The 14,537-nt window shown below is 40.1% G+C and overlaps 2 protein-coding genes across 4 annotated transcripts; one reads left to right on the top strand and one right to left on the bottom strand.

Moving 5' to 3' along the window:
- Positions 1-170: 170 nt before the first annotated feature.
- On the top strand, positions 171-3,642 carry si:ch211-246m6.4 (basic helix-loop-helix transcription factor scleraxis). Of its 2 annotated transcripts, XM_034151501.1 has the most exons (3): positions 171-1,123; positions 1,433-2,076; positions 3,414-3,639. In XM_034151501.1, the coding sequence occupies exons 2-3, from the start codon at positions 1,570-1,572 to the stop codon at positions 3,447-3,449; spliced, it is 543 nt and encodes a 180-aa protein (XP_034007392.1). In that variant the 5' UTR covers positions 171-1,123; positions 1,433-1,569; the 3' UTR covers positions 3,450-3,639. The 2 variants fall into 2 exon arrangements, with proteins under 2 accessions (XP_034007392.1, XP_034007391.1); XM_034151500.1 differs by having other exon boundaries at positions 1,433-3,642.
- A 700-nt stretch (positions 3,643-4,342) lies between these two features.
- Positions 4,343-11,891, bottom strand: LOC117499128 (basic leucine zipper and W2 domain-containing protein 1-A). Of its 2 annotated transcripts, XR_004557661.1 has the most exons (13): positions 11,745-11,891; positions 9,900-9,973; positions 9,633-9,809; positions 9,131-9,225; positions 8,922-8,987; positions 8,490-8,625; positions 8,226-8,335; positions 7,946-8,116; positions 7,057-7,203; positions 6,626-6,674; positions 6,087-6,225; positions 5,302-5,424; positions 4,343-5,075 (listed from the first exon to the last, which is right to left on the bottom strand). XR_004557661.1 is itself a non-coding variant. In XM_034151455.1 (12 exons), the coding sequence occupies exons 2-12, from the start codon at positions 9,961-9,963 to the stop codon at positions 5,044-5,046; spliced, it is 1,260 nt and encodes a 419-aa protein (XP_034007346.1). In that variant the 5' UTR covers positions 9,964-9,973; positions 11,745-11,891; the 3' UTR covers positions 4,343-5,043. The 2 variants fall into 2 exon arrangements, 1 of the variants encoding a protein (XP_034007346.1); XM_034151455.1 differs by lacking the exon at positions 6,626-6,674.
- Between the last annotated feature and the right edge of the window lie 2,646 nt (positions 11,892-14,537).

Here is a 14,537-nt window from a genome sequence, read left to right as displayed (position 1 = left end):
CACACACACACACACACACACACACACACACACACACACACACACACACACACACACACACACACACACACACACACACACACACACACACACACACACACACACACACACACACACACACACACACAGAGACACAGAGACACAGAGACACAGGCCTGCAACAATTACTGACCCTATAGTTCATCTGAGCTGAGAGTGGAAGTTAAAAAAGTGATGAAATCTGTGTGTAAATATTCCGAATTTTCTTGCAGTTTTAGACTAAATATTAAGCATTAAAACATGTTTCAGACAAAGGTAGAATAAGAATGCAGATATTTCACTTATTATGCATTAAAATAGTCCTACATTATTGTTATGCTTAATGCAGATTTCAGAATAATATGTGTATATTATAAAATGGGATTATAATGATGAATTTGAATAATAAGAGCAAAAGTCAAAAGTGTAATATTTCTCTGAGGTATAAAGTAGATCCTTAATAAAAGTAAAGTAACTCAAAATGTTACTTCAATACAGCACTTGAGTTAATGTACTTTTTTATTTCCCCCACTGGTTTTAGAGATATAAAAAGTATAATGTATAATAATTCTCAAGTTTTCCTGTTCAATCAGATGTTTTTAATGTATGTACTAACTCTAAGAATGAAACAAAATAATCAAAACAAATATGATATTGATAATTAAAATTACTACCATTTCTCTTACCATAATCTTAGTGCCATTTTTGTTTAAGTGAAAGACATGATGTTTGAAAGCTGGAGCTGGATATTTACTTTAACTGTGTTTTAGCAAATGGTCTTTGATTATATTTGGGCACAATGTTGTCTAGTGTGTAGGCTAAATGATCCATTAGGGTGTACATAATAAAACATGGCTGAATAATGTGTTGTAAAACACCGGATAGAGGCTAACATTTCATTGTTTTTGACCTGAAATTGGCCTTGAATGCAGCCAAATGAGTGCAGCCTAATTTAAACGGTACACCACAACAGGTGCCCCCCTCCTCCCCCCTTTAGGCTCCACCTGTCCTCCCTTCTCCGCAGCGCGCTGGCGACCCAGAAAGCAGCCGTCATTCATCAGCTGTGGTATGCCGATCCGCCGGGGGGCCGGAGCTCGGCGCAGAACTCTAAGAATGAAACAAAATAATCAAAACAATATGATATTGATAATTAAAATTACTACCATTTCTCTTACCATAATCTTAGTGCCATTTTTGTTTAAGTGAAAGACATGATGTTTGAAAGCTGGAGCTGGATATTTACTTTAACTGTGTTTAAGCAAATGGTCTTTGTATTATATTTGGGCACAATGTTGTCTAGTGTTGTAGGCTAAATGATCCATTAGGGTGTACATAATAAAAAATGGCTGAATAATGTGTTGTAAAACACCGGATAGAGGCTAACATTTCATGGGGGCCGGAGCTCGGCGCAGAACCCCTCTGGTCACCGGATCGGCGGCAGCTGCTCGGCCCCGGAGCTATTTTCACCCTGAGGATAAAGTGATGTGCAGCGCTGCCCCGGAGGCTCCAGTCAGAGAGGAGCAGCAAGGAGCAGCGAGGAGCACATAGAGGATGAAGTCCACAGGCAACGCGCAGCCCGACGGCTTCACCTCCGACTTGGAGGACCTGGACAGCGGCAGCGACAGCTCGGACGGGAAGTCCACCGGAGACTGCAGCCCGCGCAGAGACCCGGGGGAGGAGGAGGGGGAGGCCGGTGACCGGAGAAGGAGAAGGAGAAGGCGGAGGCGCAGCAGCAGCGGGGGAGACGGGTGTCTCGCCGGGGTGAGCAAACAGAGGCAGGCGGCCAACGCGCGGGAGCGGGACCGGACGCACAGCGTGAACACGGCCTTCACGTCGCTGCGCACGCTCATCCCCACAGAGCCCGCCGAAAGGAAGCTCTCCAAGATCGAGACGCTGCGCCTGGCCTCGAGCTACATCTCGCACCTGACCAACGTGCTGCTGCTGGGGGAGGACTGCGGGGACGGGCAGCCCTGCCTCGGATACCCGAGCATCCTGCACGGCAGCGCCGCCTCCCTGAGGCCCATCTGCACTTTCTGCCTCAGCAACCAGAGGAAGCTGGTGAGCGGAACCTCGCACAGGTTATACCAGGGTCAAATGTTTTTAAAAAACGTTTTCTGCAGCCAGAATTTGATGCGTAAAAGTTCTGATATTACACACGTCAGTCCATACAACAGAGGATGAATATCTATTGATTAAGTAAAAGTAGCCATAACAACATGTAGAAATACTCAAGAAAAAGTCCTGCCTTCAAAATCTAACTTAAGTCAAAGTAAACAAGTATTGGAAAAACATACTTATACCAAAAGGAAAATAGCTTGTTGTGCGTAATGGCCATTTTTTGGGATCATATAAATTAAATGACTGTATTATTATTATTGATGGATTAAAGTGTTCATCACATACTGCTGCTGAAAACCTAAATCTAGAATTATATGACTATGTTTATTTATTAGTTTATATATATTAATAGTTAATGTTACTAAAGCTGTCAGATAAATGTAGTGAGTAAAAAGTGTAAAGTTAAAATCTGCCTGTTTATTGGAAATGTATCTTCATGTGGTTCAGAGGAGATTTGGTTTGACCCTAAGCGGCACCTGTTGCTGAAGTGATTGACAACACAAAATGAAAACAAGCCATGGTGCCTTCAAAGGTTTAAAATAAGAGTCAAGGCTTTACTCAGTTACACTGCACCCTCTGCTCTAAACTCTTAAAGACAACTCTTTCAGGTAAAGAATCTGGCACACAATCAAGAGTAATGGAGAAAGGCAGCACACTTTGTTATGATTATTGATGAATTTGTGATTTCTATTTATAAAGACAGAAAGAGCTTTTGGATTTGTATCCCGAGTGCTTTTAAGATGCAAAATTAAGTCCCAATATGGACTAAAATAAAGGCTCAAGAAAATGGAAAACAACTTATCTTAAATACTCAAAATGTAAATTAAATAAACAAATCTGGCAATGTATGTCCTAAACAAACATGTGGGTGAAGTTCAGTGTTTTGGCTGGTCACCTTGCAGTTATAAAAAGATGCCAGGCACTAGCTCCAAATAACAATTATTTCATTATCTTTATTATAAATGAAGTATTTGACGAAGGTTGTATTGGTATTTTTGTTGGCAATTTGCACACTTATTGTCTCATTAAGTCTTAAACTGTTCCGTTTCTTTAAGTTTATAAAAATTGTATTTAGATAGTTGGATGAGGTGTTATTTTACATCTTGTTTACCTGGCATTAGTTAAATAAATGATGCCAAAAATGAAGATATAGTGAAGTTAATGATTAAATAAACGAATTTACAGCTGAAATCAAGATCAATATTATGATTAATGTCATGGTGCTTTCACTTAACTGTGTTCTCGTGGTAAAAATGTGCGTTTCTTTGTCTCCACAGCTCAGAGATGGAGGGAAACACTCGGCGTCAGTGTGAAGCGGACACACCTCCACCTGGATGTTGTTTACACACACCTGTAGGACTTTGTACATATATAAATAATAATACATTTATTTTTGGATAAGCCTTGAGAAACAAATTAACACTGAAAAGCACTTTCTGCTCACGCTGGTTGGTGTGCCTCTGAATCTGTGTTTTGGTTGTAACCTGAGCCCATGTGTAAAGTTGCACCTGACGGAGGGGGGGGGGGGGGGGGGGGGTATTTTGGTCCTACGAATAGTACTAACCCCCCACACACACCAACACCTAAAAAAAAAACTTCTCCGCCTTCAGTCACATGCAAAAACTGAAGAGCAGCGACTGCCGCTGTCAGTTCTGCTAACACCGCCTTCAAGGAGCGTCAGAAAACATTTCAATTATTCAGGGTCACTTTAAGGAGAGCTTCTTTAACTCTAGTGGTGAAGGTAGGAACTGCATCAACACTGACATCACATGCACTATAAAATAAATACATTACCACCTCACCACCTTCATAAAAAACATGAGACTTGTTCCTAATCTGAAAAAGAGAATCCCCACATGAATGGACAATGTTTAATATTTTGTGTACCTGTCATCTGTTTTGGCCTGAAATCAAGAGAAGTGTTCCGATAAATATATATATTTTTGAAATGTTTACTTACCATTGTTGCACAGTCACTTTAAAAACACACAGCTGTGACGTTCTGTGTTCACATGGCATGCAAAGAGCATCAGGTTGCACTAATCTGGAGAAAACATAAATATATAAGTAAAGTGGATCCCTGGATATTTATTTTGCAGCACACATGAACAGGTTGCACTCTACCTCAGAGCTGTGTTTAAACACGAAGGCCTACCTCTCAATCAAATGTGTCACATGACTACCAGAATGCACTTTGCACATCAAATACTGACTTGAAGAGACATTTATTTTTGTACAACACAAATAAAAATGAGAATAATATCAACTGTCCTCTGTGCATTGTCTGCTGTTTCCTGATGTGTGCGGAGGCAATTCAATATAAAGTATTCCAGTCTAAATACAAACATACTGATGAAGCTTAAAGGAGACAGCGGAACCATCATCTTTATTTTCATCAAAAAAAGTCAATCGGTTTATCAGATTAAAGAAAGTAGAAACCAATAGTAACGAGTTGGCGTATGGACACGCGGTACAGGGGTTCCCAAAAGTCGAGAGAGGAGCCGAAACATGGGCAGGGGATTATAAAAATACTAAACGTTGGCAAAATGAGTTTTTGTCCGCCTTGAATATCGATATCTCACGTTTTTCTGATTCATACGAGCAGCAGCGATCGATCACATGGAATGTTTTGTATCCAAATTAAACAAGGAGGTACGATAATAAAACATCTGGGAAATATTCATAGTTTTACCGTTTCCACTGTGAGCCCTTTTTCAGGTTTAGTTTGAATAATCTTTACATGATTCTTTTTAGAGGTGGAAGGGTGTGTGTGTGTGTGTGTGTGTGTTTTAGGGTTAAAATAGTAACAGGAGGTAGAAGAGAGGAGGAAAAAAGACATTCTTCTGCTCCTGCTGCTACTTATAAAAAAAAGTAAAACGCGAAGAAGCTCATCTGGCGGTGGAGGAGTTAGTCCGTCTCCTCTCCGTCCGACTCAGACTCTGCAGAGAGGAAATACTGGATTAGTCAATTAAATATTTGAAAACATTCAAAAGAGGACATATTCTGCTCACTTTCAGGATTCATATGGTTTCAAAGAGGACTCTTAAACACTGATTATCATCCTCGCAGTTTTAATTGGCACATCGGCAAACTTTTTCTCCCGTGCTGCAACAACACAGATTAATGCCTCAGGCTGAATGAGGGTGTGTGTGTGTTATTATTTACCTTCCTCAGCATTTTTCAGCCACTCGACGAATTTCTTCATCTGCTCGAGGAAGACGCTCTTCCCCTTGGCAACGTGGGCATCGGTGTACCACTTCAGTATGGCCTCTTCACTCAATACATCCGCTGTGAGGAGGAGGAGAGTTTGAGAGCTTGCAAACAATAAATTCAACATACATTTAAAATACTTGAGCAAAAGATCACTTTAAAAGACATTTAGACTTATTTTTAAGCAAATTGTGTTTTGTTTTTTAGAAAAGGTGCATTGTAATTCACATTTACAAAGGCTTAAGAAAAGTTAGATAACATTACATTACATTACATGTTAGACGCTTTTATCCAAAGCGACTTACATACTCAATACTGTGGGCAATCTCCACAGGAGCACTTTGGGGTGAAGTGTCTTGCCCAGGGACACAACGACATGCTGACTGCAGTGGGGTTTGAACCTGTGCTCCCCTGATCCCAACACCTACGCACAACCTACTGCGCCACACGCCGCCGTAAATGCCACTCTGAACGCAATTTAGGACTAATACTACGCAGAATTTCTCTGATACCTAGAGCATTATGACATCAATGCGAGAGGCTTTTGGTAAAAATAATCAAATATGATAACGTTATGTTTAAACTTATCTAACACTACAAGAAAGGGAACGCCACAAAACGCACAAAAGTCCCATTTCGATCATCAGAAACCCTTTTACGGTCAATTAAATGTAAAACAATGACCTGAAGAAGTGAACAGACTTTCATTAAACACCCTAAAATAAATGTGAGTTAGTGACCTTTGTAGAGGAGCACCACGATCTTCTGGAAGGCCTTCATGAAGTGGATGTTGTCGTAGCAGTACTCCTGGATCTTCAGCAGCAGGGTGATCTCAGACAGACCCTGGGAGGTGAAGGCTTTCAGCAGCAGGCTGTATTGCTGCAGAAACATGAAGCAAGGTCAGAAAATAAGAACAGCTTTGCATTCTGGGGCGGAGGTGGACATGCACTCCTCTAGCACTCTCAGGAGTTATAATGTGTGTTTTTAAAAGCGTGTTGGTGCATTAAAGCGTATTGATTTACAGCAGGATGAAGCTTAATGGGTTGCTGTTCACACTGCTGCAGATTTATTTCAGTTTGTTCTCGTCTCGAGCTACTTTAACACCTTCCATCAACAGTACAAATTACACTTTTTGGAGTTTCAGTTTCTCAGCGCTGAGATATACCACTTCAGGGCAAAACAGCCCATTTCCTACGGTTTAGAGCCAATTCAAGGTGCATTTAAGCTTTCCCATCACTTCACAGCAGTGTTTAATAGCATGTGTATACACTTTACATACAGTATGATGGTTGCTGCATTTTCTCGATTATTTTTCTTTCAGACAGCAGCTACAGAAGGGTGACAAATTCAAGGAAAACATGATCAAAGTTTCATGTTTCAAGTATTTACAGTTCCAATGAGAACCCTGCATAAATATGCTAACCCAAATTAAAAATGTACCAACTTTTAGGTCAAACTAAATACTTAATAGGTATTTTATGCACAGTCAAATAAAATCCAATGTCAATAGATGCACACCGCATAAGACAACTTTGTTTCACAGCACTGAATAACATTTTTAGACTTGCAGGAACTTGCAGTCACTGTGGCAAGGTTTACAACTTATTGCCCAACGCATGACATCATATTAGTGTTGTATTTATAAACTGTATTCAATGCATTTTTAACTGTTTCCAGTACATGCATTTGAACAATTGAAGGTTTGCATACCTTCAATTGTTTGATGGCTTGTTCGGTCACCAGCTCCTCCTTCTTGTTCCACTCCACGCAGCTCATCACGCTGGTCCAGATGATGCTGATCAAGGCCTGCTCCGACAGGTTGGACCTCTTCATCTCCTCTCTGGCGAAGACGATAATCTGAACAGACGGCGAGAGAAAATCAGTCATGAAACAACACAACCGCAGGTGGAAAATAAAGGAACGTTTCCACAGGGTTTAGAGATAATTATTGAATATTTAGTATGTTGTTTAGTTTCCAAATGATAACACGGACAAACAGCTCATTTGTTATGAACTCCATGACTCATGGTGGCACCACCTTTGTTAGTTAGTTTTCTATGTATTCATTGTCCGTTTCTCAATGTCGAGTAAAGCTGCTGCAGAGCCACTATTTCAAGTATACTACGTCATCGAGTGGGACCGAATGCTGGGCATTTAAACAGTCCTTCGGCGCCACTCGATTACGTAGTACGTAGCTGTGTTTCTGCCATCTAGGATGTGTAGTTGAACATGTCACATCCTATGGGTTTGATGATTTTAAATGTGTCTTTTGTGTTCTATCTGGGTCAGTGGTGGAATGTTGTTAGCCCCATAGGGCCATTTCAAGGATGGGGCGTAACAGTGATGTTCAGAAGTTACTGCTAATGCGTCAGTCACAAAGCATGAAACATGGAAAAAGTGACAATGAGGAGAACAGTCAAAGCTGCTACAAAAAGAAGAACGATTATGACAATTACCAGAATTACACCACAGCTTTTTACTGCAGAGATTCAGGTTATTTTACAATATTTGCAGGTTTGTCACCCTCTTAAATCGCTTTAAATTCAGCCTTATGATCCCAGACTAATGAGAAAGTTGTTTAACAATAATGACTATTCACCTCGTTCTGAGGGTCTCCGCGGGCAATCTGCTCCTGGAGCTCCTTCTGCAGCTCCTTGCGGGCACCGATGGATTCCTGGTTACGGGCGAAGTCAGCAAGCTCCTTCAGCCCGGCGTCGGTGAAGTACTTAGAAAAATGCTCGCAGCTCCGTTTGTTGGCAGGAAAGAGTTCCTGAGGGGAGGAGATGGTTTAGGTCAGAGTTGATGCACACACATAATTGGACTTGACACTTAACAAATAGATGGTTTTCCAGCCATCTTTGATTAAACAGTTGATTTACCATCAGCCTGTTGTCCATGCCCACTTTGCGGAGAGAGCTGGCCACAGAGTTGATGTCCTTTTCGTTGATCCATGACTTGAACAGCTTAACGGCGAAGGCTGCAGATACTCCTAAAAAAAGACAAGAGTGGTTTCTGTTACACAAAGCTGACTGAAAAGCCAGTATTATTCAATGGGGCGTTATTAGCATGAACGTTTGAAGAAACATTCAAAGCTCTTGAACAAAACCCTCTTTCTCACTCATTTCTGGAGTATTTCTGCTCACCTTCTTTGACAATGTTCTCGTTGTAGAGGCTGTTAAGGATGGAGGCTGATATGTTTCCTTTGGCCAGCAGGATGCCGGTCAGCATGGCCAGTTTGTTGCGCTCAGACTCAGTGAACCCTTTAAGAAACAGCAGCAACTGCAGAGGCCCCAAAGAAAAAACAAATACAGGTTTGTCCTGTTGCGTTCTGTAACGACTGCAGGCCAATTCATGCCGTTTACAAGCCTGCATGTGTGGCTTTTGTATTTGATTGTTTTGCACCTGGAGAACAATCTGTGTGAAAGTGTGTCGATGCTTGTTTTCTTACATAACTAAGACAACAGAAAAGGCATTACATCGAGACATAAACAGTTTTCTTAATACAAAATGAACACTGTACTTGAACCTACTGCACAGTAAAATTACAAAACGCCAATCTCAGAGAAATGTCTCACCTTCTTGATCTCCTCTTCGAAACCCTTCTCCAGGTACTTGTAACGCCGGATCAGCTTGTTAAAAACCTGTTTGAGGTGGAAAAAAGCCAAAAAGTTCACACAGTACTTAAACAATTGCATGATATCAAATGTCATTTGCAGATCAATGGAGGATGATATTAACAAATCACTTGTAAACAGTTAAAAACAGTCATTGGTGTGCCTTTTACCTGAGCATATGCCTGCATGGTCTCCAGGTCTTCTTGTGCCGTGAAGAGGCAGAACTCAGTGCGGGTCATGTCGTCGGAGAGAGACCCGCCTGGGGCTGAACGAGAGGAAATCAAAAAGTAGAAATTGGAGTCAAAATAGGAGCTTCCTGCTGTATAAACATCTATTGTCTTCTTTCTGTCTGCATCACATTAAATCAAGGATTTTATTTTGCTTTCAACTGCATCTTAACACCTACTACACAAGCAAAACAAATGTTAAAAGGTGTTTGCTTACAGGTGATTTTTACCCTTGCAATAACTAGCAAAACAAGCATTTTCAAGCCCAAATCCACAATTTAAAAAGATTGTGCAGAGTTCGAAACACTTCTGGCAGAAAATACAAAGTTCATTGAATACATTTCCTGATTAAACTGCCAGAGATCGTTTTTCTTTTTTATAGAAATGTCAGCTTTCAATAAAAAACAAAGCATATGTAAATAACGCATTTCTTAGCACAACTCACCCAGCATGCCGCCGGCCACCAGGATGTCAAAGAGCGTCTCAGCATACCGGCGGTAGTCAAGCTTGGCGCCAGAGGCATCCAGGAATTTTGCGACTGCTTCCAAATCAGAGCCAGTTTGATTCAAGCCTTGTACGATACTTTCTTGAAACTGAGTAGGGTCAAATCTCTCCTTTTCATCTGTTGAAAGACGACACAGATGTTGCATTTCGAAAAAAAAAACGTCAGGTTAACTGTTACATGTGTAGAGCAGCAACAATGAAGACAAACCTCTTTTCCTCGTTTTGAACCGCTGGCCTGTTAGCGTCGGCTTTTGCTGCTTTTGATTACTCATAAAAGACGACCTGAAACGGGAGAGACAGTTAATGAGTTAATGTTATCTGAAGCTCTGCAGAGTACACGTTACAGTACCGGTTCACAATGCTTCCTTTAATTATGTGTTGCGTTTCCAGCACTTGGGTGTAACTTGGGTGAGCTCCATGGCTTTGTAAAAGTATTCTAACACAACAGATTAAGTCTTTAAGACAACACTTGGTATACTAAATAACAAAGCTGATGATATGGACTAAATGATCACATGAAATGAGAAAAACCTTAGAAACTCTGGTAAAGATAAATTAATAAAAATAATAACAAACACATCAAGAGCCACACATGTCTCTTGATTAACCAAATATACATTACTAGGTATGTAGACAAACATATTGGTCAAAAACTATCATGCATGGATGTTTTGGGAAGTTTCTGAACCATCTATATAAATGAAACCATACATTAACATTGAAGATCTGAGGCTATAATAGAGGGATAAGGAAGTTAGAAAGTATCGGGGTAATTTTTTAACAAGGGATGCATTTGAAAAGATAAAAACCTAGAATAAAGTCAGCTTGATTTGATGTGAGTGTTTTTAACAATGCAGGGATGGGGATGCATGTCCCCTATGCATTGTATTGGTCTAAGATCATCGTAAAACTACATTTTAAATGCTATATTAAAGTGATTTCGTGTATCAATCACTAATACAATACTGAAAAATATGTAAAAACCCCATTGTCACCTGTGCAAAATAACAAGAGGAAGATTGAATGGATACCCATAAAGAGACAAAAGACAATACGGAGTGGTACAAGGGAGATGATGGGTGTAGCAAGCTGTAGTTAATGAGAGATTAAAGCGTTAACCATGTGCCAGAAGTGTCACCCTTTATCAGACATATTTTTGGTGATATATTAAAGGGTAATAAGTTAAGTTTTGGCTCGAGTATAACAAGAAATGATCCAAAATACAAGTATCTAAGTGTAGGTTAGCATCGGCTAACTTTGGCCATAGTCCAGCCCCTAAAGTGAAGTGCGCCGGCCGTTGAAGCCAATTTGTGGAATGACAGAAGTGGCCAAACGGTGGTACTACAGCCTCAGTGACGTCATTTTGCCTTTCTCCCATTGAGTTACATAGGGAAAGAGGAGTCTGTAAATCATTGTAGTTATTTTTGAACTAAATAAACAACACAGAACCAACACTTGTATAGCCCTTATTTAAATCATTAGGGTCTAAAAGTTGTCAAGTGCGCTTAAGTTAAATCCAGAGTTATTTTCTGTCTCCCTTCAGAGTCGAGAGGGAGGTGCCCATGCACTGAAGGCAAAAAGACCCGGATGTTACAGTACATTTTGGGCTTCATGCGCCACTGAGCAACTCTCATAGGAATGAACGGTGTATCCAATTCTCTTTTGACATCCATGGCCTCACCATGCGCCGAGGCTGCGCTTCCTAGCCCGGCCTGCTAATCACATTTGTTAAAATTGCAATTAACCAATGCGTTCACACTTAAAAACAACAATATGTGCATAACAGCCATTAAAGGTGACTTCTAGTCGAAATGTCACTACTCATTTTGCATTCATATTAACACAAGCTTAGCTGACAGGTTTGTGAGCTAATTGAGGCTAACGCTAAGCTAGGTTGCCGAGGTGAAGACATTTGCCCTAAAGCAGCGCCCATGATGGTAACATAACCAGAAAAAAATACTTATTTTACACTGTATATTCCGACATAATAGCGTCTTCACGATAAGGTTAAGGTGCAAGAAAACGGTGTGAAAGTGGAAATACAAAAACTCACCGAAAGTAATGCAGATAAATAACTGTTGTTAACCAGGAGAATCAAACTATTCGACTCGCGGCGGCTCCGACAAAAAGAGCTCTTCGTCAGGTCCTCGCGGGCTCCGCCCACTGCGCAGGCGCTTAAAGAGGCTTTCCGTTGTTGTGCCGAAATATGCATGCACCTCTATATGTATTTGTTGTTCTTTTCATCTTTTCCTTTCACTATCTCTGTAAAGCGACTTTGAGCACATGTAAAAGCGCTAACAAAATACATCTCTTATTATTATTAACAAGTCACAAAATACTGTCTGGCTAATGGTAATAGGCTAATTATTATAGTAAAAGGGATATATTCAAGTGTCCCAAAGCATTTCAGAAATAACTGTTAGGTGTTAGGTACAGTCAGCTGACCGCTCGGATGACACATGCGCAACAGCTCAGCAACCGCACGCGCCGACGAGATGTACACAGAAGAGAGACTGGAGGGAATAAACAGCGATAATTGGAGTTTCCTGTGATTTAAAAGGTCAGTCAAAGGCTGAACTCACTCACAAACAAAGAAGCAAACAAAAAAATATGCAAACAAACACACACGTGACTGCTTTGTCCTATTAGCTAGCAGCTATGCTAATGGCTAATATAGTTGGTACAGTCCTTCCGGTTGACAGGCTTTGATGTACACACTTCAAACATGATTCTCCATTAGTTTTCTCTTTCTTTAACCTGCTTTCAGAGGATACAACTATAACTATAACACACTTGATTATATTATTAAGCTGTTGTTTAAGGTATTAAATAAATATAGTGAAGTAAAAGTACAAAGTAGCAAAACAAGTACAAGTCCCTCACAGTTGCAGTACTTATATATATAGTTGCTTAAATATGTCCATGTTGCCATTGTGAGAAGGCGGACATATTCCAGTGATGGCATATGAGTTTACTCAATGATTTAAAGACTTGTGGATGTATTGATTGACCAACAACATGCCATGTTTGGTAGACATAATCAATAAAAGAAGGAACCCATGATGTGCCAGCTGTGCCTAGGCCTGTCACGATAATTAATTTTCATTAATTTTGGACGATACATTTTCCTGGAAATTATTGCGATAAACGATAATATTGTCGGCACTTCCAAAGTTACAGTAAAATAAAAAGGACCCTGACTCGGCCAATACACAATCCAACATGTTCAACAGAAGAGAATAAGTTATATTGTTTGTACACATGGTACTTTACATATATCTGTTTGTTTAAAGTGTCCAGGTGATGCAGACAGGCTGGACCAGAGAGTGAGAGACAGAACTGGACTCCTCACAGCAGTGAACTTCAGCACAGGTATAAAGACTCTTTTTTCATACTGTACAAAGAATCAAGAAAGATATTGCTTTAAATAAATGAAGTATTGACTTTAATACAAATGTAAAGCTGTTTTATCATCTTCAAATCACTGAAACCAGTGGTGAAGGAGGTTATTTTGGACCCTTTATTTGAAGTATGAGTAGAAGGTGAGCTGATGTAGAATGGCTTGATTTAATTTCATAGTTTAGGAAACCGTGACAAATGTATTATTGTATTTGTCATAAAAAATCATGTTGATGTTTCTTGAGAAAATATATGTTTAATCAGTCAAATGTACTTAAGTACTTAATGCAGAAAGAATACATTTAACCACTCTAAATATTCTATAAATAATTAAAAGGGAAACAATTACCACGTAGAGAAATACAGCAGCCATCAGTCCCTGAGATAACATCAACCCTTCTGTACGCCTTACTTTTTGTGTCATAATAAAAGTCATAGGAAAGTCATAGTATATAGTATAGCAAAAAATTCATAAGAGTGATTAAAAGTCACAAGAATTTCATTACAATGTTTGCCAAAGAGAAGTTACAAAAAACAATGACATATTTCATAAAAAGTTGTTTAAAAAGTCAGAGCAGAAAATCATTAAACTGCAAAAAGTCATAGAAAAGTAAATTAAATTGACAATAATTAGCAAATAATGTCCTTAAAATGTGAAATGCCTTTAGAAAATCATAAATAGTTTCTAAAAGTCATTAATAATGACGTATAAAATAAATTTCATTCTTTTTTTTTCTTTTTTTTTTTAAAGTGATTATTACTCGTCATGATAAATATAACTTAAACCTTTCCTCTTTGTATGACCCAGTGGCTCACCTGGTAGGGCAGGTGCACAGTGAGCCAGGAAGAATCCTAGATGCCAGGGTTCGTATCCCCCCTGCGGCTGCAGTGCTGCTTTTCAGGACCAAAAAAAGCAAAAATTTGGAAAAAAAGCAAAAAAAAAAAGAATTTCTGCAATTCTGATCTACTCGTTCTGCTCTCCTACGCTATCTCCCTCTCCTATGCTACCTCCCTCTACTACCTGCCTCTCCTACTCTTATCCTACACTACCTGCCTCTCCTACGTTACGCGACACTCCAACGTTACGTGACCCTACGCTTCCTGCCTCACTTACTATGAACTACCTGAACTACCTGCCTCACTTGCTATGAACTACCTGCCTCATCTACTGTGCACTAACTGCTGCAGCTACTCTGCCTAACTCAGCTACTCCGAGTATCGAACCCCGTACATGCTAAGCGACAGACCCGAACTCGACACCAGCGCCTTAATGCCGAGAACAGACCCAATCCGGCCACCATCACATGTACATGAAGACCTGTGCTCCGGGCGCATTTATCTTCTTCATTTTGAGTAAAGCACTTTAAAAATCACTATAGCTCACGAGGACTCGAACACACAACCTCAGGTCTTCTGACCTGACACTTATCCCTCTGAGCTATCTGTC

This window comes from Trematomus bernacchii, unplaced genomic scaffold, assembly GCF_902827165.1.
Source record: "Trematomus bernacchii unplaced genomic scaffold, fTreBer1.1, whole genome shotgun sequence".
NCBI lineage: Eukaryota > Metazoa > Chordata > Actinopteri > Perciformes > Nototheniidae > Trematomus > Trematomus bernacchii.
The sequence above is the reverse complement of the archived record's forward strand: the minus strand, read 5'-3'. Positions and strand labels throughout refer to the sequence as shown.

Coding starts and splice junctions, on each gene's coding strand:
- si:ch211-246m6.4 (XM_034151500.1), top strand. CDS start 1,570: ATGAAGTCCACAGGCAACGCGCAGCCCGACGGCTTCACCTCCGACTTG.
- LOC117499128 (XM_034151455.1), bottom strand. CDS start 9,963: ATGAGTAATCAAAAGCAGCAAAAGCCGACGCTAACAGGCCAGCGGTTC. Junction 9,810..9,899: donor GTTCAAAACGAGGAAAAGAG/GTTTGTCTTCAT, acceptor GTCTTTCAACAG/ATGAAAAGGAGAGATTTGAC. Junction 9,226..9,632: donor GGTGGCCGGCGGCATGCTGG/GTGAGTTGTGCT, acceptor CCTCTCGTTCAG/CCCCAGGCGGGTCTCTCTCC.